The sequence below is a fragment of the Periplaneta americana genome, chromosome 2 (genome assembly GCF_040183065.1).
Source record: "Periplaneta americana isolate PAMFEO1 chromosome 2, P.americana_PAMFEO1_priV1, whole genome shotgun sequence".
Taxonomy (NCBI): domain Eukaryota; kingdom Metazoa; phylum Arthropoda; class Insecta; order Blattodea; family Blattidae; genus Periplaneta; species Periplaneta americana.
This window is the reverse complement of record NC_091118.1, coordinates 202,574,516-202,599,347: the sequence shown is the minus strand read 5'-3', so window position 1 is coordinate 202,599,347 and position 24,832 is coordinate 202,574,516. Positions and strand designations below refer to the sequence as shown.

The 24,832-nt window shown below is 35.8% G+C and overlaps 3 protein-coding genes across 4 annotated transcripts in view; 2 read left to right on the top strand and 1 right to left on the bottom strand.

Moving 5' to 3' along the window:
- The first annotated feature begins 28 nt into the window (after positions 1-28).
- On the top strand, positions 29-11,843 carry LOC138695056 (hemolymph lipopolysaccharide-binding protein-like). Its single transcript, XM_069819400.1, has 5 exons — positions 29-78; positions 4,136-4,306; positions 6,052-6,169; positions 8,097-8,366; positions 11,022-11,843. Exons 2-5 carry the CDS (start codon positions 4,166-4,168, stop codon positions 11,174-11,176), a joined length of 684 nt encoding a protein of 227 aa, XP_069675501.1. The 5' UTR covers positions 29-78; positions 4,136-4,165; the 3' UTR covers positions 11,177-11,843.
- Positions 11,096-19,673, top strand: LOC138695057 (hemolymph lipopolysaccharide-binding protein-like). Of its 2 annotated transcripts, none has more exons than XM_069819402.1 (5): positions 11,096-11,232; positions 13,730-13,886; positions 16,352-16,469; positions 16,878-17,147; positions 18,454-19,673. In XM_069819402.1, the coding sequence occupies exons 2-5, from the start codon at positions 13,746-13,748 to the stop codon at positions 18,606-18,608; spliced, it is 684 nt and encodes a 227-aa protein (XP_069675503.1). In that variant the 5' UTR covers positions 11,096-11,232; positions 13,730-13,745; the 3' UTR covers positions 18,609-19,673. The 2 variants fall into 2 exon arrangements, with proteins under 2 accessions (XP_069675503.1, XP_069675502.1); XM_069819401.1 differs by lacking the exon at positions 11,096-11,232 and adding an exon at positions 11,958-12,115.
- LOC138695053 (juvenile hormone esterase-like) overlaps positions 19,673-24,832 on the bottom strand; it is a 40,795-nt gene continuing 35,635 nt past the window's right edge. Inside the window, exon 11 of the mRNA XM_069819397.1 lies at positions 19,673-23,771. Within this exon, the coding sequence (XP_069675498.1) occupies positions 23,468-23,771 (304 nt within the window). The 3' untranslated portion in view covers positions 19,673-23,467. The remainder of the gene's footprint in view (positions 23,772-24,832) is intronic.

Sequence of the window (24,832 nt, the reverse complement as noted above, 5' to 3'; positions counted from 1 at the left end):
CTGTTTTTCATGCTATATAAAGCAGAATATCAGTACAGAACTCATAGAGATACATCTACACAGAAGATCTTGGAACAGGTAAGTGTTGCATTCTCAACATATTAGTATGGAATAGTATGACTGTTCTACTCGAGGTGAAGCTACAGGCCTTCGGAAAATATCTCCCAAAAAGCATAAGACGTGATAGAAGGTCTTCAGATAGGTAAGGTCGAGGTAATTTTTGTGTAAGTTACAATTTATTGAATAAAACTTTACTGAATCTTCATAAAATGTCAATTTAATATACTGTATATTGCCTACTTCACAATTGTCTATCATGGAGTGTTAAAAATTTGTTTTCATCATATTGATACTGCCAGGTAATAGTACATTATACAACGAGCCTATAATGAAGGTAATTAAGAAGTGAGTATGGATATTTATGAAACGAGCACAAGCGAGTTTCATAATTTTCATACGAGCTTCTTAATTACCATTATAGGCGAGTTTCATACGACTTTTTAAATGTTAAATGTTATGTTTTATTTAACGACGCTCGCAACTGCAGAGGTTATATCAGCGTCGCCGGATGTGCCGGAATTTTGTCCCGCAGGAGTTCTTTTACATGCCAGTAAATCTACTGACATGAGCCTGTCGCATTTAAGCACACTTAAATGCCATCGACCTGGCCCGGGATCGAACCCGCAACCTTGGGCATAGAAGGCCAGCGCCATACCAACTCGCCAACCAGGTCGACACGACTTTTTATGCTCGACCATATTTCTAACTTGATATTATTAATTTTCTTTGTATCTGACCTTGGCCAATGTCCCGTATGTTGTGAGATGTGCGCAGACGCGAAAGTATTGATTTTTTCCGAGGAACAGATGTTCACATTGACCTTGCTAGGCCATAAGAACCTACAGAGATAACATTGAAATTAAATTAGACATTGAAAAACGAAATGACAAATTGAATTTATTTGAATATTATTTACAATTAACGCTAATTATTATAGTAACAGAACATAACCTTCTGCGACAGTATTGGATTTCCAGCCTCTGTGACTTTTTGCTAATTCTCTTTCGATTGCATATCCGAAAATAATCTATACTTGCGGTTTTATAACGGTAGAAAGCTGACCTGTCATTGGCTGAACAGTTGTAACCTGAGTCATCATTGGCTGAAAGACCTGACCTTTAATGAGTAGGTGTACTTTAATGACATGCATTAAAGTTCTGCTACCAGGTGTATAATTACTACATTTCGGCATGGTCGAGCATAAAATAAAATAAAAAATTATTTACAAGTCTGTGAACAGACACATCACATTCAAAGTAACTTTCTTATGAAACAGCTATGATACAGTAACCAAATTCATCTATGTGTTGAGAACTTATTTTTAATAGATTTAGTAATATGTCAGTAATATTCGAATGTAAGCTTTCACAGTCAGCGTCAATGGGGTAAATGTTTCCTGGACTAAGAGGCCGTGGTCCACTGGCGAAGTTATGTCCAGATGTTAAATCTACTGCAGCTGTAGACGAAACGTCCAGATATAACATTGCCAGTGGACCATGGCTTCTTAAACTGGAAAATACTCACCTCATGTCAATACTTTGTTAATAAATTACAATTTACAAGTGTGGGCTAATTTGGGTAACATAGTTTTTCATTCCAGAGCATGCAATGTACTCAAATTATGGAAAATTTTACAGTACCAGTAGTCCATACTTTATGATGTTTATGTTGTAATCATAATTACATTATTTAATGTAATTTTATTTATTTATTTACTTATTTATTTATTAATATTCATGTCCTGCACAATAGTCAGAGGCCAATTTAAGTTCAGCATAACAAAAGATAAAATATTAAATGAATATAAAATACTGTGGTTATTTAATGATCAACCAATCTTCTTAATGTATCCAGCTGTTTGCTGACAACATACATACCAAATTACCTTTCGTCTCGTTTCTCTTATCTATATTCTAACCACGACGTAAATACCAGATCACTTATCTGTGGCACGCTAATATACCTCTTCATAGAACATCTTGTTATTCATCGTCTTTTACAGTATCCACCTCGCGTCAATGGAATTCCTTGTCACAAAGTATTAGGGGCTGCAAGACAATAAACACCTTTAAGAACAGCTTAAAAGATAACCTTATTAGTATTTCACTCCAATCATACTGATTTAAACTATCACTGACTACATTGTTACTTTTTTCTTTAGACATCAACCTGATTGTGCTGTATTTTAATTGTCTCATAACAATCTCTTTCTATTATCTAATATTATTTAAAATATATTAACATTCTATGTATTTTAGCTTAATTCTGCTACACAGTTTATTTCAGTGTTTAATTAATAGTTCATAGTATTTTGTTGTTTAATTCGTAAATAACTCTTGTATACATGTAACTCTCATCTAAATCAAATATTTTAATTATTTGTAAGTTCATACATATGTATGTATACTTTTTGCTGGTTGAGTGGAAGAGAAGGCCTTACGGCCTTAACTCTGCCAGGTAAAATAAATCATTTTTATTATTATTATTATTATTATTATTATTATTATTAGTATTATTATTATTATTATTATTAACATATTTAATGATAACGAGAATAAATAAATACAATACTAACAAAAGACAAATTAAAATTAATGAGAACAAAATCACATACAATACCAATAAAGTGAATACTATACATACATTAAATTAAATGGATCTAAATTAATTCCATGGAAATTGGCATTTTTTATGCATCTGCAGATGGGAGAAAGAGATTTTGAATTTCTAGTGTAATTTTTTTTTTATTTTAATTTTTTTGTAGGAATATAAAAAGTGATATTACTTAAGAATGATTTACAATCAATTTCACCCTTAATAATCTTACAAAAAAATAAATAATCACGCTCTTGACATCTGGTATATAGACTACAACAATTAAAATATTTTCAGTTACTCTCATAATTATAAACACAGGAATTGGGTAAAAATCGAAAAGTATATAAGAAATAAATTTTCTTTGAATATTTTTCAATTTAACCGACTTGGAAGTAATAATAATAATAATAATAATAATAATAATAATAATAATAAATTTTCTTATTTATTATTAATATTAAGGTGGTAAAAGTAACTTCTGTAAAAAATTACACTGTGGTCTGACCATTCAACTACCACAGGGGTTAAAACAAATACAGGGTGCTCTAAAATTCCCTTTACAAACTTCTAGGACGTACCGTTTCCGTGCTACAGCCGTTTGAAAACAAGCACTGCCTGAACGTACGTCACGTGTCTCAACAAGTAATAGCTTCGCAATTCGTCCACCTGCAGTGTTACATGATGAGGGGTGCTTACGTCAGACCCTCCATGGCCTCCACGATCACCGGATTTGACTCCATTGGACTTTTTCCTCTGGGGTCGTATGAAGAGTTTGGTTTATGAGACTCCTGTAGAGACAGCAGAAGATCTGGTGGCACAAGTTGTGTTCGCTGCAGGAGAGATTGCAGATACACCAGGTGTGATAGAGTGCGTTTACCAAAACATCATTCGTAGGCACAATGCGTGCAACGAAGTTGGTGGTCGCCACATCGAACCGCATTTGTAGTGGATTTGAATGTTAACCATCATTTGAAAAGGACAAAAACAGTTTAAGTTGAACTGTAAACAAAATTGTTTGTGACAAATGATTCAGTTTCCATTTTGTTTCTTTGGTTATTAATGAGTTGAATTGTAAAACAAGTGATGTACTGAGTCACGCCTCATAATAAAATAAATTACTTGTAAAAGTGGTCGCGTTAAAAACATGTTTTCAAACGGCTGTAGCATGGAAACGGTACGTTTTCGGACATGGGTTCCAATTCAAAACATTATCTACTCAGTCCCCTTAACAAGTCCTAGAAGTTTGTAAGGGGAATTTTAGAGCACCCTGTATAGTGATTCGTTAATGTTTTTAAGAAGCTTGTACTGTGATTGTTATCAGTTCAGAAGCTGGCAAATAGAGGCGTGGTTTCAAGAAGCTTTGGAGTGAGTAACAGTTGATGCTTTCCTTTAGCATTCTTCACAGGGCCGGTGAGATTAGTGCCATATAGTAGTAGTAGTAGCATAAATAATGTATTTTTACTTATCTTATCTGCAGTCAGTGTGGTCAAGAACTGTCTAAATCGCCATGTTTGTTCGTGCTATATTATTGTACATGGGGCTCTGCAGCTGTGCCAGCATGGAGCTCCAATGTGCCCCTTCTCGAGCTTCTGCCTTTCAGTTGTCTATCACAAGTCGACGAAACGAGAGTGGCATCTGGGTGGCGCAGGTATGAACTAAGCATAGGATTTCCAGACGTTCGGATTTTGCAGATGTGTTTCCTGCTTCCAGTCAGGCTTTGTAGAATATCTGAAATTGTCCTGCTTTCCTCTCCTGTCTGCTCTCTCTCAGTGACCCAAAGAGAGAAACTGTCTGTGTTTGGAGTACATCAGAGGAATTACGTTTGTAAAATTTAATTTAAAACATCTATGTTGTGTGGATTTCCACAAATATTTAATGCATGGAAAAAAAACATTTCTTGCTCAAACAAATATACCTTAAGGTAAAATAAGGTTTCAACATTTGGATAATGAAAAAGAAAAAGTTGGGTCATCAGAAAAATACGAAGTAGGCAAACAAGATATAAGTGTTCGCGTAGGCTTCCGTGGCTGGTGTACATGGTGTGTGGATAAGCTTCAGGGCTTCTACTGCGTTGTCTTGGTGTTTGTGGCTGACGTTTCGACCGACATGTACGCAGCGCCCCCCTTCATCCGGACATCGGGCACGGTATCAAGGTCACTCTTTCGGACCTTATGAGGGCCAGCATTTAATATGAATACTTCCCCTTCATACAGATCTCAACCGGATTGGACAACGTAGGACCAATCAGATGTCAGAAGGAGAACCTACGACCTATCACCGCAAGTACTCCCCCCATCGAGACTACTATATATACGAGCTCGCAGACTATTTCCTTATCCAACAACTGCTCTGAAGATGACCACAACACAGCGGTCGAAACGTCAGCCACCAACACCAAGACAACGCGGTAGAAGCCCTGAAGCTTATCCACACATCAAACAAGATATAAGCTTATTTATAATTTATGCAGTTAATTTAATTTAATTTGATTATTTACAGTTGTGTATCAATTTTATTGTACACTAAGACTATTTACTTTATTATACAGGGTGTTAAGAAAAGCATTCTTTATTTTGTGAGGTGATAGTATTAATGAAAACAGCAAAAAAAAAAAAATATAATATGCATGGGTGCTAAAATTAATATCTCGCCAGATATGAGTGCTTGCTCACCAACATTATGGGAGATGCTAATTCATTGTAACCCATTCTTCTACCCAACGTCTTAGGTAGTTACCCCTTTGTTTACTGCATTTCTGATATGATACTGTGTACTTAATAAAAAGCAAGCAAAAGAGCTCACATTAGATATGCTGTTCTCATAATACCAATTTCAAAGCCATTATTTCGTACAAATTTTAATTTTAGGATGCCTGTTAGACTTTTTTTTCGTGTTTTGATGCATACTAGTACCACCAATCAGAATATTAGATGTTTTTTAACGGAAATCACATTGAGCATCTCTTATGATTTACTAAAGACTTACTAATATTAATGTTAATCTCCTATGATGTTGGTGAACAAGAACTCATATCTCGGAAGGTTTATATTAGCACCTTTCAAAATATTCAATGCTTCTTTTTTAATACCCTGTCTAAAATACCTATTGAAAATAAGTGTCATGTCATGTGTCACATCATCATTTCCTGCTCTTTTGTGAAAAATCATGCTTTTTCAGATAAAATGTCCTGCTTTTCATTTTTTTATCTGGCAAGCCTAATTAAACAGTATGTTGGCATGTATTATTTATCACAAATTAAAACTGTGATTAATTGATTGCATCATATTAAATGCACTTTAATAAAAACAACTGGGACAAGTTATGAAAAATAACTTACACATTTTCGACAACAGAATTTTTATACTTGCTATTTCTTTCGACAATTGTTATCAGGTGTCACTGGATCATGGACCAAGCGACGAATATAATGGCATATGGCATGTGGACGTGGACCACACCACCACTAAGTGTGAGAGATCTGAAACCGTTCATCTAGTAGCCACAGTCACAGGTAATAGAACTATATTTCTGGCTAATTGTGAATTGACAGTTCTGCATTTTAGTTGATAATGGCATCACAAAAACATAGTCTTTGACTTAACCCCTCAAGAAGAAATCGCACGGTATAATGTCTGGGGACCTTGGGGGCCAAGAGTGTAGTGCTCTTTGGGCCCTGTACAACCTATCCAACGTAAAGGACTTCTGTTGTGGAGTCACAGGTTGGTACACGAGACCTTTACTTTTACTCATTAAAAACGTCCAGTCTCAATTCAGTGAAAATTCCTGTATAACTGCAGTCAGTAAATTTAGTGGCTGTTGTTGCGTTGGGAGAGACATCTAGCATTGGTCATTAGAAACCCTATAACATGCATGTCATTCATGGACGACTCGTGATTGCAGAGCTATAGGGCTTTGAAATTGGGTCCATCTTTTTGATACACGGTGTACATCAAACAGTAAAATGAAATTAAGGATTTCAACAAACTAGAATTCTTGATTTTTTTTTTTATAAATTTGTTGTATAGCTCTCCCAGTGAATCCTACACCCATTCATGAGCTGGTACCCCAACTCCATTCTTACAGGTTCTACCCTATCACAGTAAATTATTATGAACGTTGTTATTATCATGATTAGTAGTAGTAAGTGGTTCGTAAGTAATAAGTAGTAGTAGTAAATTAATCCTTTTGCAATCTGGAAACAAATTGACTGTTGGCATAACAACAGACTTCCGACTGAAAAGTCTGCCTTTAAGTCCAAGGAAAGCTGGAATTTCTCAACTCATTATTTCTGATGTCCTGTCAGAACTCTATAAAATTAAGTGACAGGTTGTACCTAGGGGTAAACGGTAGCCATACTCACCACATTTTCTCCTTTCAATGCCCAAATTAAGGGGGCTCATACAGGAGCGCTGCTGCAGATTGTAAAACTTTCACAAAATTTTAATATCTCAGAGATAATTCAGTGGATCTTTCTCATTTTTTGTACACAAATAAGTGGTATTTTGGCCTCTGATTTGGTATCAACAAATTTTCAATTATCGCAATAGTTCATTATTTTTATTTACAAAATTTAAACGAAATAATTTGCTGCTATTTTTCAAACTAAAAACGTAATATCTCTTGAACTAATTGTCCAAATTGTTTCAAATTTTCGGGATATCTTTAGGCATTCAAACTGTAGAGGGTGAACCACTTTCATGGAAGTATAATCACAATTTCACAAATTTTAAGTAGGCGTAAATAATGTAAAATAAAAATGACTTTTCTTGTTTATGACAAAAAAAATGTAGTTCAAAAACTTTGTAACATAGAAAGTTCACTTCAGTCTATCCTCTAACACTACATTTCTGGAGTCAAAAATAAAGAAGAAACTTTGAATCTGACAAGTGGCTGGAAAGATACCATGTTTATCCTCTTATGTAGTAACAAATTATTTCCTTTAAATTGTGTAAATAAAAAAAATAAATTAATTTGATAATTACAAATTTGTTGATGCCAAATTAGAGGCCCAAATACCACTTACTTGTGTATAAAAAAATGAGAAATATCCACTGAATTATCTCTGGGATATTAAAAATTTTGTGAAAGGTTTACAACCTGAAGCATCGCTACTGTATGAGCACCCTTAAGAAACCATGGAAGTTGTACTTCTCTCCTTCCTGTGCACGTCAATGAATCTGTGTGGATGCCTTTACGTTTTGAGGCTTTATTGAGAATTATATTCATGTTTGGTTTCACCTGCAATTTCAAATAAATCGGCAAAAATGAAATAATGTCTAGTCGTTTAAGTACTGGTAAATATAAAACCAAAAAAAAAAGTTGAATCCGTAAATTTGCAAGTGAATAGAAGCATAAATTAAAAAAAAAACTGGAGAAGTTGCAGTATTTTAATGTGAATTAAAATTGATTCAGTATAATGCGATATCTTTATTGTGTAGCACCTTCACTGAAACCCGGGCCTAACTACGAGTTTTTGCCTGAACTGGGATACTATAAGTTCCACCCCATCACAGTGGACTGGAATGTTGCCCGGGAGACTTGTATGAAAGAGGGCGCCCATCTTTTGGTGCTCAACTCAGAGAAGGAGTTCCAGGCTGTCAAGAAGATATGGGACCGGCAACCCAAGCTGACAAATGACTGGACGAATGACTACCTACAAGTGGGACTCACAGACCATGAAACTGAGGGACAGTTCTACAGTATCTTCGGTAAGTGGAAACATTCTGTTCTTGGCTTACAAAAACGAATATGTGAACTGCAAGCATGACGTTTAATTTAAAATATTCGGTGTCATGAATGTGACACTAACTCTTCTCATTAAACGAGTTACAGTCAGAAAGTAAAGTTAACATGTTCATTTCATCATACAGGGTGCTCTAAAATTCTCCTTACAAACTTCTAGGACTTGTTAAGGGGACTGAGTAGATAATATTTTGAATTGGAACCCATGTCCGGAAACGTACCGTTTCCATACTACAGCCGTTTGAAAACATGTTTTTAACGCGACCACTTTTACATGTAATTTATTTTATTATGAGGCGTGACTCAGTACATCACTTGTTTTACAATTCAACTCATTAATAACCAAAGAAACAAAATGGAAACTGAATCATTTGTCACAAACAATTTTGTTTACAGTTCAACTTAAATTGTTTTTGTCCTTTTCAAATGATGGTTAACATTCAAATCCACTACAAATGCGGTTCGATGTGGCGACCACCAACTTCGTTGCACGCATTGTACCTACGAATGATGTTTTGGTAAACGCGCTCTATCACACCTGGTGTATCTGCAATCTCTCCTGCAGCAACCACAACTTGTGCCACCAGATCTTCTGCTGTCTCTACAGGAGTCTCATAAACCAAACTCTTCATATGACCCCAGAGGAAAAAGTCCAATGGAGTCAAATCCGGTGATCGTGGAGGCCATGCAATTGGACCACCTCGGCCTATCCATCTTTGTTCGAACGGCTGTAGCACAGAAACGGCACGTTTCCGGACATGGATTCCTATTCAAAATATTATCTACTCAGTCCCCTTAACAAGTCCTAGAAGTTTGTAATTGGAATTTTAGAGCACCCTGTATACAGTAATTCACCCATATCTGTGGGGGATACATTCTGCAGAACCGACTGCAGATATGGGGAAGAGTGGATAATAAAGAACCCTGTAAATAAATATTTTTTTTATTACCATACATACCTATGATAAACTTCAATTGACAAATTATAAACAGTAAGACATTAGGAGAGACAAATAATAATACTGTAATGATTAGACATCAGACTTTTATGCATATAATCTAGGTGAAATAAGCATACAAACATACAATGCATATCAAAGAAATATGCACTTAAATATGTCACTAAAGAAGATTATGCACTTAAATATGCCACTGAAGAGAAATATGCATTTAAATGCGCCACTAAAGAAAAATATGCACTTCAGTATGTCACTAAAGAGGAATATGCACTCAAATATGCCATTAAAGAGAAATATGCACTTACATATGGTATTAAAAGTTGTTGTTTAGTCAACTGTCTGAAGACAGGTCTGAACCTTCCAAGTAATACCAAGAAGGCACCACTTATGAGACAACTAGGCCAGGAGATAATGGGATAGGGTGGCCAATCTCCTTCCCCCCTCCATTGCATACATCGGCGACTAACTACATATTACATTAGTCATACTTCAGATGTATACAAACAATTGTTCTTCCTCTGACACATATCGTCAAGTGAGAGGTACTGCTTGTTAATAGATGTACATATCAGCCAGAACCTCTATCAGAAGATGTATTAAAAGTAACAAATATATTAGTTATTTAATATTTTTTTTTATCCAATGCCACCAGGTTGTCTTTTCGACATTTCTGGTCTTCTCTCCTGGCCGTGGCTTAGTTGTAACCCACTTCTGAGTTTGGGGCGCCTAGAAGGCGGAGTTACATTACCCCAATGATGTGATAGGATGATTATGATAATGTGGTGCCAGGAGAGGTCTTAAATCTGAACTTAACCTAAATTCCAGACCATGGACGAACACAGGAATAATCCCCTTTAAGGAAAAATTCCTGTGCTCTCTCCGGGAATCGAACCCGGGACCTCATGAACTATAGCCAGAAGCTCTGACCACTAGACCATGATATAGTTATTTAATATAAATTCAAACTAACAGGCTACAGGCAGTTTTTCGGAACCCTGCACTTTGCAACTGAAATTAGTGACCTGTTTCATGCTTAGACTACACCCACACTGATAGCTCACGTCTAAGCTGATCCAGACAATACATGACAGAATGATGACGGAATAATATCTATTCTATGTTTTTTTTTTTTATTTCACAATCTGAAAATGCATTGTGTTAAAATATGTATGATATTTTATTTACAGATGATACAATACAAATATGATTATCTACGATCTGTAGGTGTAGGCAGATAAGATTACGCGGGATAAATTATTTATTTATTTTATTTTTATTTATTTTTTTTATTGGGTTATTTTACGACTCTTTATCAACATCAAGGTTATTTAACGTCTGAATGAAATGAAGGTGACAATGCTGCTGAAATGAGTCTGGGGTCCAGCACCGAAAGTTACCCAACATTTGCTCGTAGTGGGTTGAGGAAAAACCCCGGAAAAAACCTCAACCAGGTAACTTGCCCTGATCGGGATTCGAACCTGGCCACCTGATTTCGCGCTGACCATTACTCCACAGGTGTGGACTAAATTATTTATGGCAGAGGCTAAATCATTAATATAAACTAGAAACAATAATGATCTACATTAAATGTGACTTAATGTTTAATATTCATAAATTCTGAGTGATAGCATAATCTTGAAATAAGTTGTTTCTTTCTTTCAGGAGAGCATGTCAATACTACAGGCTACGCGATATGGAAGGCTGGTGAACCCAACAGTGGCACTGGTGTCAATTGTGCTGCAGTTAATCGTGGCGGAGAGCTCTATGACTCCTATTGCACCAGAAAGTTGGCCTTTGTATGCGAACAGAAACTTTAATACACAATATTTATCTTTTTGTTCATCCATTTCATCCCATTGCTTCATAAACAGAGGTGTGAAATTATACCATTAATTTTTTGTATTTATAGCAAAAATATTGTTAAAAAATAGCATTTTATAGCATTAATTATTTGAACAAATAGTGTTTATTAGCTGAAACCTGTTTTTCCTCCAACACATATCATCAAGTGAGATGTACTGCCTGATAATAGATGTACATATCAGCCAGAACCTAAGTCAGAAGTTAATATCCATGTATAGCATTCAATTCGTATTAATGAAACTGGCTTCAAAGGGTTGTCATTGTGATGAAATGTGAAAAAAAAAAAAATACACATTTATTAATTTCTGTTACATTTATCTGTTAGTGAAATTTGTGGCACAAGATGGTGTTTTGGCGAGATGAGTCTCAGGTTTCGTCATGGTAATACCTGACATTTGTCTCAATGTTGAGAAAAATCTCAGAAAACGCAAACCAAGTAATCGGTTGAAGTGGATTTCAAACCCACGATTGAATCAGCCTGGGCACGAACCCTGGTCACTACCCCTAGAACATGCCAGTGACTATTTCCTAAAACCAGACTAAATCAACAAATTCTGTTATAAAAGTTATTTGATTGTATCAACGAATTTTTTAATAATAAATGTGAAAATGATGAGAAAATGTATTGCTACATTCAAAATGATATCCGATGGAATCCTTAATATCCATTTCCCTTCTTTGATATGCTGTTACGTTCTAAGATATTTTAATAAACTTCTGTGATGAGATTATCCAGTTGTAAACAAAAGATAATCGTTCTGAGAGGATTAAGTTAGACTGACATAATAGTTAAGAGGATAATAGTTGACTGTCACTCTATTTCGCCTGGTATATAAGACAGAATATTATTAGAGAAATCAAAGAGATATCAACAGGGGAAGATCTTGGAACGGGTGAGTGGTACATTCTCAATAACTTTAATATGAAATTGCATGATTGTCACACTGAAAATAAGTAAGTCTGTATGTGATAGTATATGCAGATCTTTGTCCAGCACTCCAGCTGCAGATGGAGTCAGTTAATAAATATGAAATGAAGGCACCAAGGTTCGTATGTCTGTAGGTCCTGTTTAATTTGTGGTTGGAACATTTTCCAGCATCAGTCCACCATTACCTCTTACTTACCATACTCATTAGCAGTGGCGAAGCTCTTAAAAGTCTTTTGAGGCTTAGCCTACCCAAAAAAATTTGAGTTACACCTAATAACAGTAGGCTTATAAGTTCATAATAACGTTGTGTCATGATACTTGGCTTCACTCCGATCCTTCCATATAATAAGTTCACTGTTCGCAGTCATTCAGGATTGAAAGTTCAGTGTGAGGCTTGTGGCAGAAGCCTCTAAAGACGTGGCTACGACCTTGACTCGCAAACTGAAAAGGGACCAGAGAGGGAGTATCGATTCACTACATCTTGGTTCGAAACACATAACATTTTGCGCTATATTGGTGTTCTGTGAATGTGCTGCATGTTTGTGTGTTACATATTAATTTTGTGTAAAATGCCTCATACAGGTCATTATTTATTGAATTAAAAGAGAAACCATTTTAAAGTTGGACGTATGAAACAAAGTGTGCTCTGTACATCTTGCTTCAATTGTGATCTCACGAAACGTCCAAAGTTTTGTTGCAAGTTTGGCAAATCACAACTTTACCGTCGGTTCTGGAAGAGTAATGAGGAGTGTTTTTGCAAAAGTCGATAGATGCAGAAATCAAGATTTTACAGAAATTACACAAGTGACAGGATCTATCGAGTTTTGAAAAAAACCTGGAAGGTTTGGTAGTCTCTACATACGGTATGAATCAAGTTTTGGTAAATCTGATTTCATAGATCGATTCCGGAGGAAGAAAATATACGATATCCATATGTAACTCACTTTCGAAAAATTCTGCATCTATCGACTTTTGCAAAAACGCTCCTCTTGTTGTTGATTGCAACCCACGATTTTAATTTTTTAGCCAGCAATGGCATGACAGTTGTCATAGCAACGAAAAGAAGAAAAAAAAAAAAAAGAGAACTTGGTATGGTAACTTACTGTCAACTTTCAAGACTAGTATTATAGTATCAGAATTCTTAGAAAACCAACCTAATATTCATTCCTAGTATATTTGAGTGTGGGGCTTGTTCTTCAACCCAAACAGAGTGATTTATTGCACTCTTTTGGAAAAACCTTCAACTACTCGAGCGGATTTTACGTTCTTCCATAGTTCTTTAGCACATTACTTTTGTCTGTAATATCCACCCAAACTGTGTTTAATGATTCAATAAATTTGCAATTAATACATTATATTTTCTGAGAATCTAAATGGCAAGGAATACAAAATTATTTATTATTTACATAGAAATTCTGTCTCTCTTAATATTTCGAATGTGCATTACACATGTTTCGGTGTAAACAAATATAAATACTAGATGATAGAGTAATATTTTTAATCATAAATTACAACATACAGTAAAAAAATTATGCTGAAAATTTAATAACAATAATAATAATTAATAATTTATTTTCAGAGGTCCCTAAATTGCCATGTTTGTTCGTGCTGTATTGTTGTACGTGGGGCTCTCTGGTTGTGCCTGTGTGAATCCTCCATGTTCCTCGTTTCGAGCTTCTGCCTTCCAGTTGTCCATTACAAGTCGACGAAACGAGAGTGGCATCTGGGTGGCGCAGGTATGAGTTAAGTAATCTGTTTACTTACGTTGTTTGAGTCCCAAAAGAGTAAAAATTGAAAGGAACAACTGCATTCAAACTATATTTCAGTTATGGTGCTATTATCCAAAGGTTTATTCATTTTATTTACTTACCTGCTTATTTATTTATTTATTTATTTATTTATTTATTTATTTATTTATTTATTGGAAGATTGAAGAATGCTGGGTTTGCAGTGAAAGACCTGCCATTTGGCAGAACACTATGTATTTATTTATATATTTAATTATTTATTTGGAGATTGAAGAATGTGGGGTTTGCAGTGAAAGACCTACCATTAGGCAGAACACTATGTATTTATTTATCATTGATTATAGTTCACGTTAACACTTTGTTTGTTAAAAACATAAAATTGTTTAGTCACACGTTAAACAGTGTTAAAATTTTTAAAAAAGGTATATACCTTGGACAGACGGCCCGTTTCGACATGATGTTACGTCTTCATCAGTGTCTCCTGAACTAGTAGTGAGTAGTTCAGGAGACACTGATGAAGACGTAAAATCACGTCGAAACGGGCCATCTGTCCAAGGTATATACCTTATTTATTTATTTATTTATTTATTTATTTATTTATTTATTTATTTATTTATTTATTTATTTATTTATTTATTTATTTATTTATTTATTTATTTATTTATTTCATTTTTATATACATTATTTATTTATTTTTTATTTATTTATTTATTGTCCACACCTGTGGAGTAACGGTCAGAGCGTCTGGCTGCGAAACCAGGTGGCCCGGGTTCGAATCCTGGTCGGGGCAAGTTATCTGGTTGAGATTTTTTCCAGGGTTTTCCCTCAACCCAATACGAGCAAATGCTGGGTAACTTTCGGTGCTGACCCCGGACTCATTTCACCGGCATTATCACCTTCATATCATTCAGACGCTAAATAACCTAGATGTTGATACAGCGTCGTAAAATAACCCAATAAAATAAAAATTTATTTATTTATTTATTTGGAGATTGAAGAATGATGGGTTTGCAGTGAAAGACTTGCCATGTGGCAGAATACTATGTATTTGTTTGTTTATTTATTTATTTAATTACTTATTTGGAGATTGACGAATGCTGGGTTTGCAGTGAAAGACCTGGCATGTGGCAGAATACTATGTATTTATTTATTTATTTGTTTGTTTTATTTTATATATTTATTTATTTATTTTTATTTATTTATTTATTTATTTATTTGGAGATTGAAGAATGCTGGGTTTGCAGTGAAAGACTTGCCATGTGGCAGAATACTATGTATTTATTTGTTTATTTATTTATTTAATTATTTATTTGGAGATTGACGAATGCTGGGTTTGCAGTGAAAGACCTGGCATGTGGCAGAATACTATGTATTTATTTATTTATTTATTTATTTATTTGTTTTATTTTATATATATATGTATTTATTTATTTTTATTTATTTATTTATTTATTTATTTATTTGGAGATTGAAGAATGCTGGGTTTGCAGTGAAAGACTTGTCATGTGGCAGAATACTATGTATTTATTTGTTTATTTATTTATTTAATTATTTATTTGGAGATTGACGAATGCTGGGTTTGCAGTGAAAGACCTGGCATGTGGCAGAATACTATGTATTTATTTATTTATTTATTTGTTTTATTTTATATATATTTATTTATTTTTATTTATTTATTTATTTATTTATTTATTTGGAGATTGAAGAATGCTGGGTTTGCAGTGAAAGACTTGCTATGTGGCAGAATAGTATGTATTTATTTGTTTATTTATTTATTTAATTATTTATTTGGAGATTGACGAATGCTGGGTTTGCAGTGAAAGACCTGGCATGTGGCAGAATACTATGTATTTATTTATTTATTTATTTATTTAGTTAGTTATTAAATTATTATTATATTTTTGTTTAATTTTTACTTATTTATTTACCGTCTGTTAATTCCTTGTTTCCAAGAATGTTTAAGCCTGCCCTGTTTCCGTCTTCTTTGTGAATATATACAATAGTCCCCCTTAAGAAGAAGTTCATAGGCTGGGACTGCCCTCACAGGTCGATCCCTCGAGTGGGGTCATTGTGCTTCCATTGGGATGGAATGATGTGCATGCTTTAAGAACTCATTGCGCTACAGATTCCCCTATGGGCCGCCCACGAACTCTCATACAGCCTGTAGAATCCCTTTTACCTTTCCACATAGGCATCATTACAGTACCAAAATGCGGGTCCCACGAGCTGTTATGAGTACAGGGGACATCCCGCAGTACATAGCACTAGGCCTACCACCAGCAACTAATGACCACTTACCGTGGGGTCCAAGTTCGATGGCGGTTTACATCCGACTCCATATTGATTTCAAGTCTAAATTAGGGAATGGAAACTCAAATTTTGCAAAACCATGAGGTGGTATAATGAGGAAGTATATCTCATATTCTTGACGCTGAATATTTTTTCCTCTCCAGATATCTTTGGACCATGGATCAAATAGCAACGTTGATGGTCCTTGGTTCCTGGACGTTAACCACACCACGACCAAGTGCGAGAAGTCTGAAACTGTTCATCTAGTGGCCACAGTAACAGGTACGCAATTTCCAAAGAAAAAAGCAATCCTGTGAATAAATTATGAATTATCTGTCAATTTCGCAAGAGCATGTGTACCCAATCTGTTTGTGTGATTGTACAGAATCCGACAGAGGAATGGACGATTATGAATTTTTTTTTAAATTTTAGTTGGTTATTTAACGACGCTGTATCAACTACTAGATTATTTAGCGTCGATGAGATTGGTTATAGCAAGATGATATTTGGCGAGATGAGGCATTCCAACATATCTCCATCATCATCTCATTGTGGGTGTAGTGGAATTCATAAAGGACAAGTTTTTCTGGCCCCAAATACAGGATATCCCGTACAATAAGGAACACTTGGCAACCCTAACTGGCCCCACTACAGAAATGCTGACAACTTGTGTCTGCTTGGTTGTTTCAGCCCCTGCTTTCATACCAGGCCCCAGCTATGAACTAGTGCCGGGTTTAGGCTACTACAAATTCCACCCGATATTAGTAAACTGGAGCAAGGCTAGGCAGACATGCGCTCTAGAAGGAGCCCACCTGCTTATACTCAACTCCGAGAAGGAATTCGCGGCCATCAAGAGAATGTGGGACCTCTACCCCAAAATCGCGGGCGACTGGAGGAATAACTTCATCCACATTGGGATTACCGATCATGAAATTGAAGGCCAGTTCTTCACACTTTTCGGTGAGTCACCATGCATGTATTCAGGTTGTTTGTTTCTTACGTTTTGTTATCAATCGTGCTATGAGTAATTATTAAGTTGTGGTTTTGAAAAAGTAACTAATTTTTGTTTCACATTTTCTGTAACACCTTGTATTTCGATTGTGTTGAACAGCGACCTCGTACGTCATAATAGTACATTATGCAACGAGCCTATAATGGTAGTAATTAAGACGCGAGTATGTTTATGAAACGAGCGCAAGCGAATTTCATAATTTTCATACGAGCATCTTAATTACCATTATAGGCAAGTTTCATACGACTTTTTATGCTCGACCATATTTTTAACTTGAAATTATTCATAAGTATTCATGTTATTCTTATCTGACTCGGGACCGGAACTGACCTCGTACAATATCCCGTAAATTGTGAGATGTGCGCAGACGCGAAAGTATTTATTTTTTCCGAGAAACAAATGTCATTGACCTTGATATAATCTAGAGAGTAAATTAAAGATTAATATTGATATAACCTTGAAATTAATTTAGACATTGAAAAACGAGATGACAAATTGAATTTATTTGAATATTATTTACAATTAATGCTAATTATTATAGTAACAGAACATAACCTTCTGTGACAGTATTGGATTTCCAGCCTCCGTGATGTTTTGCTAGTTGTCTTTCGATTGCATATCCGAGAATAATCGATACTTGCGCTTTCATAATGCTACAGTGATGTTTTCTGTTTGGTTGAACACCTGAACTTTAATGATTAGGTGTACTTTAATGAGGTCCATTAAAGGGCTGCTACCAGGTGTATAATTACTACATTTCGGCATGGTCGAGCATAAAAGAAATTAAATAAAATGAAGTTTCACAAAAGTATCAAAAAAGTCTTCCCGAATCTTTTGCAAACATTTTATGCCAAGACATGGGTACAGACTTTGCAAGAAGAGATTTGTGTATCCTTTTATGCCAGATATTTGTTTGTTATCAAGATATTAAAATGTTTTTTCACTCTCCTTTAAATTGAATATTTTAACATACGAGTTTGCTGTTCATCACCATTTAATTTTTCATTTTATGTAAGCCAATCAAAAAGAAAATCATTGTTGCCAAAAGAATTAAGTCGCAATATTTTTGTTTTTCATTTTAAACAAAGACAATTTTTTATCAAAACTATTATATGTCATATGCATCCTTGACTCTGGACTTAGAATAGTTACGTGAAATTTCTGTACACAGCCATACCGCATGCCAAAAACCACTGTGTGCTGCAAAAATGTACGAGTATGTTACAATATATTCATTTACTTTGGGCGTTTCAGGCAAACATATTAACTCAACTGGCTACGCCAAATGGGCCCCCAGTGAACCCAACAGTGGCAGTGGTGCCAACTGTGGTGGGGTGACACGCACAGGCTTATATCAAGATTCAAATTGCGAGAATCAGTTAGCATTCTTCTGTGAGCAAGAACTGTGAAACGTTTCTGTGTAAAAAGAGTCCAGCAGAGTTTATCACTGATGTACTGTATGTCGATGGCATGATAGTAAAACATGTGCAGGTCTTAAAGAAACAAACTTGCCACCTCCTTTTGTTTCCGTTTCCATGGTAACCCTATCCTGCTGCCAAATTTAATTCCTTAATCTTTCCAGCATTTCAATTTGAATTTTTTTTTCTGCCCTTCAGTGTGAGCTGGTTTCAAAAAGAGGTGATACCGCATTAGTTGTGTATGATGTAATTAATATTTATCTTGTTCTGTATTATCTTTTGAAGGAAATAATTTGTGTTTTGTATATTTTTAATTGTTTATTTAAATTATTGCTAATAAAATGAAGTTGTAATTTTATTTGGCTGTGTTGCCTTTATTTTGTTGGGTTGCCAACTCTGGTAAATCAAATTACCGGCCATTTTACACATGGAAAATTGAATAAACACATATTCGCAGCGCTTTTTTTCAACCGGAATGGTCCGGAACGCATTCTGGTAAACTTTTTGTCATTACACATTCCAACGAGATATATTTTATAAGCGAAATTGAAAAATTAAAATTGTCACCACTGCCGAGTCCAAGAGTTTACATTTTCTCATTATTATTGTTGGTGGAAAAGTAACTCATGCAATCTAGTGCTGCCATCTTCCTTTATTGATCCTGAAACTATAGCTCGAAATCTCAAAATTTTCGTTATGCTTAAAATCGATGAGCTCCGTTTGGAACTTATAAGGTATGTAGGCCTAATATTTTTAAACCTACATTTTTGTTGTATAATGTGATCGAGTGATAGAGTTCCGGTAAACTTTTTTTTTCCAGAAAAAAAGCACTGTATATACGTATATACTAGATAAAGAATCTGTTAAGGAAACAATTTCTGTTATTCAACTTTATACATATGGGCGACAACTGATATAAGCAATAAAAATTTGACGAACGAAAATTGCTTCAGTATTCCAAACACATTTTTAAATTTGTGTTTGAAGCTTGATACCACAGCAAAAGCACAAAAAGCAACATCTCACACTGTTGTAGATGCTCCAATTCTCATTTTCGGTCCTGAGTTCCTCGGTGTTATTTGGTTGTAGTGGTGTAGCCCTATATTAAAGAACACGCCATAAGTCTGTACACATTGAAAAGCACAGGAGTTGATAAGTAAATGTTGCTGCAGTACATGCTGTGCCGGGAAGATCTCAGGACAACCGTTGTAGGCATTGCCACAACGAGGTTGAAACTCTTGCACACGTCCTGGGATCCTGTCCGCACGGCGAAGCTCTGCGAAACGCTAGACACCACCAAGTATGATCAATTATAGCCACTGCCCTTAAAGATGCCGATTACAACACCTTTGAAGAAGTACATGGTCTCTCCATCACTGGCAGTACACGGCACATAGATATAATAGCTTTCAAGGAATCTACAAGATCTGGATTCATAATTGATCCCACTGTGCGTTTCGAAACGGATGAGGAACACCCAGCAGAAGTGGATAACGAAAAAAAAGAATATCTACAGTCCTACCATTCCCTATTACCTCCAAAAATACCAGTTAAAAGAGCTTGAAGTAATCGGACTTCTGGTTGGAGCAAGAGGTACCGCTACTCTTTTCATGAAAGATGTGTTTGTACATCTATTATTCCGATTATAACCTTAGCTGCATTGAAAGGATCAATTGCTCTCCTGAAGAATCATCTATATTCGAAATCAAACTAAGTTCAGTAGCATTCTTTACTTTTTTGTAACACTTACCTCTCTAAAAATAGGTATATTTCGACTAATCTCAAAAAAAAAAATTATTTGCAGCTATGTACTTGTAGGAATTTAATTGTTAAAACAAAATCAATGGTTCAATGAACTTGTAAAAATTTCTGTGGTTAAGTACTCTTTGTCCCTTGTGGCAGCTCACGAATGGTGAGGAGATTTATAAATTTAAAAATTTGTCTCTACACTCACTACATTGACATTGTTTGAAAGAATACTTGTTGCTTGCTTTGCTTTTGTTTAATAGTTCTTTGTTTGTTGAAATATAGTCAAAAAATTCTCTACACGACATATTAAAGTTCGTCTTTACTAAGAGTTCTGATTTTACAAGTTCTGGGCTCATCCGGTTCCTCTCGTTAGTTCAGAGATTCTTCATTTTCGGAAAAAAAACTCGTTCCACATGAGTATTGCTAATTGGAAGAGCATGTATGTGTTCAGCAATTTTCTTTAAGTTTGGCACACTGCGTGTCTTCAAAACAGTGTCCCAGCGTTCTTGAGCAGTTGATAGATTTCTCAGTATCGGCATCATCTCTTTCAATAAGTACAATGCATCACCATTTTCGAAGTCCAGTTCTAAAGAGTGCGGCAAAACATCTTACCCAATTTAAAGTTTAAATAAAAAACAGATGGATCAAAATAAGGACACTGTATTAATATGAATGGTATCTAAACAGTGGGAAATTCAGGTTTACATGCGTTGCCATAGCGATATCAAATGACATGCGCAAAACAACAAGAATTGAATAGGACATAGAATACACGGAATTGACATTCAGTTAGTGCAAATTGTAATCTGTAACGGATTCCAACTATGCCGTGGACAGGTGAAGAACGTGCTTATGCTGTGGTATCGTTTCTGGTAAGTGGTAATTCCGTTGTCGTTGTCCAGCATGCTTTTTGGAGACGCTTCCAGATTCCCCTCGTGGGGCAGTTCCAGATCGGAAAAGCATTAACTTGTGGCTATCAAACTTTAGAGCAAGTGATGACATGATTAAAAAGGGAGGAGGAAGGCCACGCAGAGTTCGAACTTCAGAAAACACTAATGCAGTAAGGCGTTCATTTCAGCAGTCGCCAAAGAGATCTGCTCGAAAACACGCTAGAGCTCTTCACTTATCTGATTGGAGAGAGCGTTGAATTTTGCACCATGACTTGCGATTTCATCCCTACAAGATGGTCTTTGCTCAAGAATTGTTTGAACGTGATTATTAAAATCGTGTGAGGTCATGTGCAAACAATTTTTTGGCACCAAGACTCAATGCGCTGCAGATTGACCAGGTATGGTTTCAGCAGGACGGAGCCACCTCTCACACAACTCAGATTTCTCTCTAAGTCCTGAGACAGATGTTTCCCGGACGCTTAATTTCTTCACGTGGCGACGTCCCTTGGCCAGCACGATCACCAGACCTTGCACCCTGCGATTTTTTTCTATGGGGGCTGCTGAAGGCTGAGGTGTTCACACATCGGCCGAGGACTTTGCCACACCTAAGAAATGCAGTATAGGATGAAATTGGTCTTAGTCCTCAAGAAATGCTAGTTAGAGTGATGCAGAATTTCCGAAGTCGCATTCAACAATGCATTGATAGTGAAAGACACCACTTCAGAGACACGTTATTAAAAAAATGAAAAATTCCCACTGTTAAGATACCATTCATATTAATAAAGTTTTCTTATTTTGATCCATCTATTTCTTATTTAAACTTTAAATTAGGGAGGATGTTTTGCCGCACCCTTTATATTAACTTGCGATATATGTTCACAATTTCAGTAAGGACACTGAATGTGAAAGTATCATTAAGGCCTAGAAAAATGATTTTCTTAGAAAGTGAAGAATCTTAATCAAACCAATTTTCAAATACTCAATGGCCCTCTGACACACATTCAGTGCTTCCATCTTAAAGAGATGCACATCATAATCACTCAGAGTTATTCAAATGCTGATTTACTACCAAGCCATGTCACGAATGGGCGCCACGAACTCGTTTCTGTGTTCTATCCAAAGAGCTTATAATACTTACAAATACTTTGCCTCTATTCATCAAACAGTATATCGTATAATTATGAAATGTCTTTGGTAGCCATTGCAAACTACGTCGGATCTCTAATAATGAAATATCAATACAAAATTTCAGAATATAATATTGCAGTGAACAAAATTCCGGACATTAGGCGTCCTGAAAACAGTTTAATTTTTTTCCTGCATAGAGGACTGATTTCCTGACAATCCGGAAAAATTCCGGACGGTTGGCAACCCTATCTATTCCTCCTTTCAATCTGCAGGGTTTATCACTTCCACCTATTATATTCATGACGTAAGAGTTTAATAATACTGGCTGTTAATTTCAAAGTGTGTCATGACGTCACTGTTGTGAGTCAGCGATTTGAAGCGAGTTTCAGCTTTTATGTCAGAGACGTTGCCTATTAATCAAGGCGTTCAATCTGAACTTGAGAACGTGTACGGTATAACTTGAACGTCGTAGCAACAGATGGTGACCTGTACGGTCTGTGTGCTACCATAACCTCTTTCGAACTGTGTTTTGCGCGTCCAAGTCGTACGCAGGGTATTTGTTATCATCAGTTATCATCAGTTGTATCCACAATACAAATCAAATGCTCCGTGTCCATGTTGACCGTCGAAGTTAATGTCAACCCCCTCCCCTTATCCCGACAGTAAGAAAAAACCCACCTCAGTACATGTTTCCAAACAGTTCACATTCCTGCCACTACCGGCGTTACCGTACATATCAGTAAGTACTCTTCAGAATGAACGCCGTACTTGCTATACAACTTCTCTGACACATAGGTAATACACCTCTGCGGAAGTGTAGGAAGATTGATTTCTCTAGGCTCATCGACTAGCCACATGACGGCATACAGCGAGCCATGACACACTTTGAACTGAACACCCAGTAGTACCACTTCTTCATTATTTTGTTCGTTGTTGTCTATGAGGTTTTGTTCATTGTTGATTGGTCTCTAACGCTCTACATGTTGAATCCTTCCCGTTATTACATAGCCAATCTGTGATTTCTAAGTCCTCGTAACTTTAAATTTCATGATCAGAAGTTCCTTTAAGGAAACAGAAGAGAGTTTAACAGAATAATACTACAACTGCTGATAATACAATCGCAATGACCGTCGATCTTAGCGCAGGTCCATACGAGGAACTCATTTTGGCGGTTACGCTCAGATATGGGTTGTCTTCTAGGGGAAGAGCTTTCCAGAAGTCCATGCGTTCCTTGAAGAGGTCCTCTCGTATTCTGAGGTCCACAAGCTTCCCACTAGATGGCACCGCTCTGGTAATTTGCAAATATTGTATATGGAAGTTCGTTTGCGTGAAGGGTTGTACAGGTTCCCAAACGACATCGTGAATTTGTACGTGAGGAGTGGGGTTTCTGCAAGAAATTCAGAAAATAATATTCATAATATTAATAATAATAATTATTATAATAACAATAATAATAACAATACCTGCATCCTGTGTCAAAATAAAAAAATAAAGTGAACTAAAAATATGTTTTCAAGCTCGCAAAACAATTAAAAATAACAGGAGTAGTAATAATAGTACAAATAATAATAATAATAATAATAATAATAATAATAATAATAATAATAATACTTACTTACTGGCTTTTAAGGAACCCGGAGTTTCATTGCCGCCCTCACATAAGCCCACCATTGGTCCCTATCCTGAGCAAGATTAATCCAGTCTCTACCATCATATCCCACCTCCCTCAAATCCATTTTAATATTATCTTCCCACCTACGTCTCGGCCTCCCCAAAGGTCTTTTTCCCTCCGGCCTCCCAACTAACACTCTATATGCATTTCTGGAATCGCCCATACGTGCTACATGCCCTGCCCATCTCAAGCGTCTGGATTTTATGTTCCTAATTATGTCAGGTGAAGAATACAATGCGTGCAGCTCTGTGTTGTGTAACTTTCTCCATTCTCCTGTAACTTCATCCCTCTTAGCCCCAAATATTTTCCTAAGAACCTTATTCTAAAACACCCTTAATCTATGTTCCTCTCTCAAAGTGAGAGTCCAAGTTTCACAACCATACAGGACAACCGGTAATATAACTGTTTTATAAATTCTAACTTTCAGATTTTTTGACAGAAGACTAGATGACAAAAGCTTCTAAACCGAATAATAACACGCATTTCCCATATTTATTCTGCGTTTAATTTCTTCCCGAGTGTCATTTATATTTGTTACTGTTGCTCCGAGATATTTGAATTTTTCCACCTCTTCGAAGGATAAATCTCCAATTTTTATAGTTCCATTTCGTACAATATTCTGGTCACGAGACATAATCATATACTTAGTCTTTTAGGGATTTACTTCCAACCCTATCGCTTTACTTGCTTCAACTAGAATTTCCGCGTTTTCCCTAATCGTTTGTGGATTTTCTCCTAACATATTCACGTTATCCGCATAGACAAGAAGCTGATGT

Bases quoted from the DNA above. Each gene is read 5' to 3' on its own strand.
- LOC138695056 (XM_069819400.1), top strand. From the start codon at position 4,166: ATGTTTGTTCGTGCTATATTATTGTACATGGGGCTCTGCAGCTGTGCC. The intron at 4,307-6,051 runs GTATGAACTAAG...AATTGTTATCAG, and splicing joins GTGGCATCTGGGTGGCGCAG to GTGTCACTGGATCATGGACC. The intron at 6,170-8,096 runs GTAATAGAACTA...TTTATTGTGTAG, and splicing joins TCTAGTAGCCACAGTCACAG to CACCTTCACTGAAACCCGGG.
- LOC138695057 (XM_069819402.1), top strand. From the start codon at position 13,746: ATGTTTGTTCGTGCTGTATTGTTGTACGTGGGGCTCTCTGGTTGTGCC. The intron at 13,887-16,351 runs GTATGAGTTAAG...TTTCCTCTCCAG, and splicing joins GTGGCATCTGGGTGGCGCAG to ATATCTTTGGACCATGGATC. The intron at 17,148-18,453 runs GTGAGTCACCAT...TGGGCGTTTCAG, and splicing joins CCAGTTCTTCACACTTTTCG to GCAAACATATTAACTCAACT.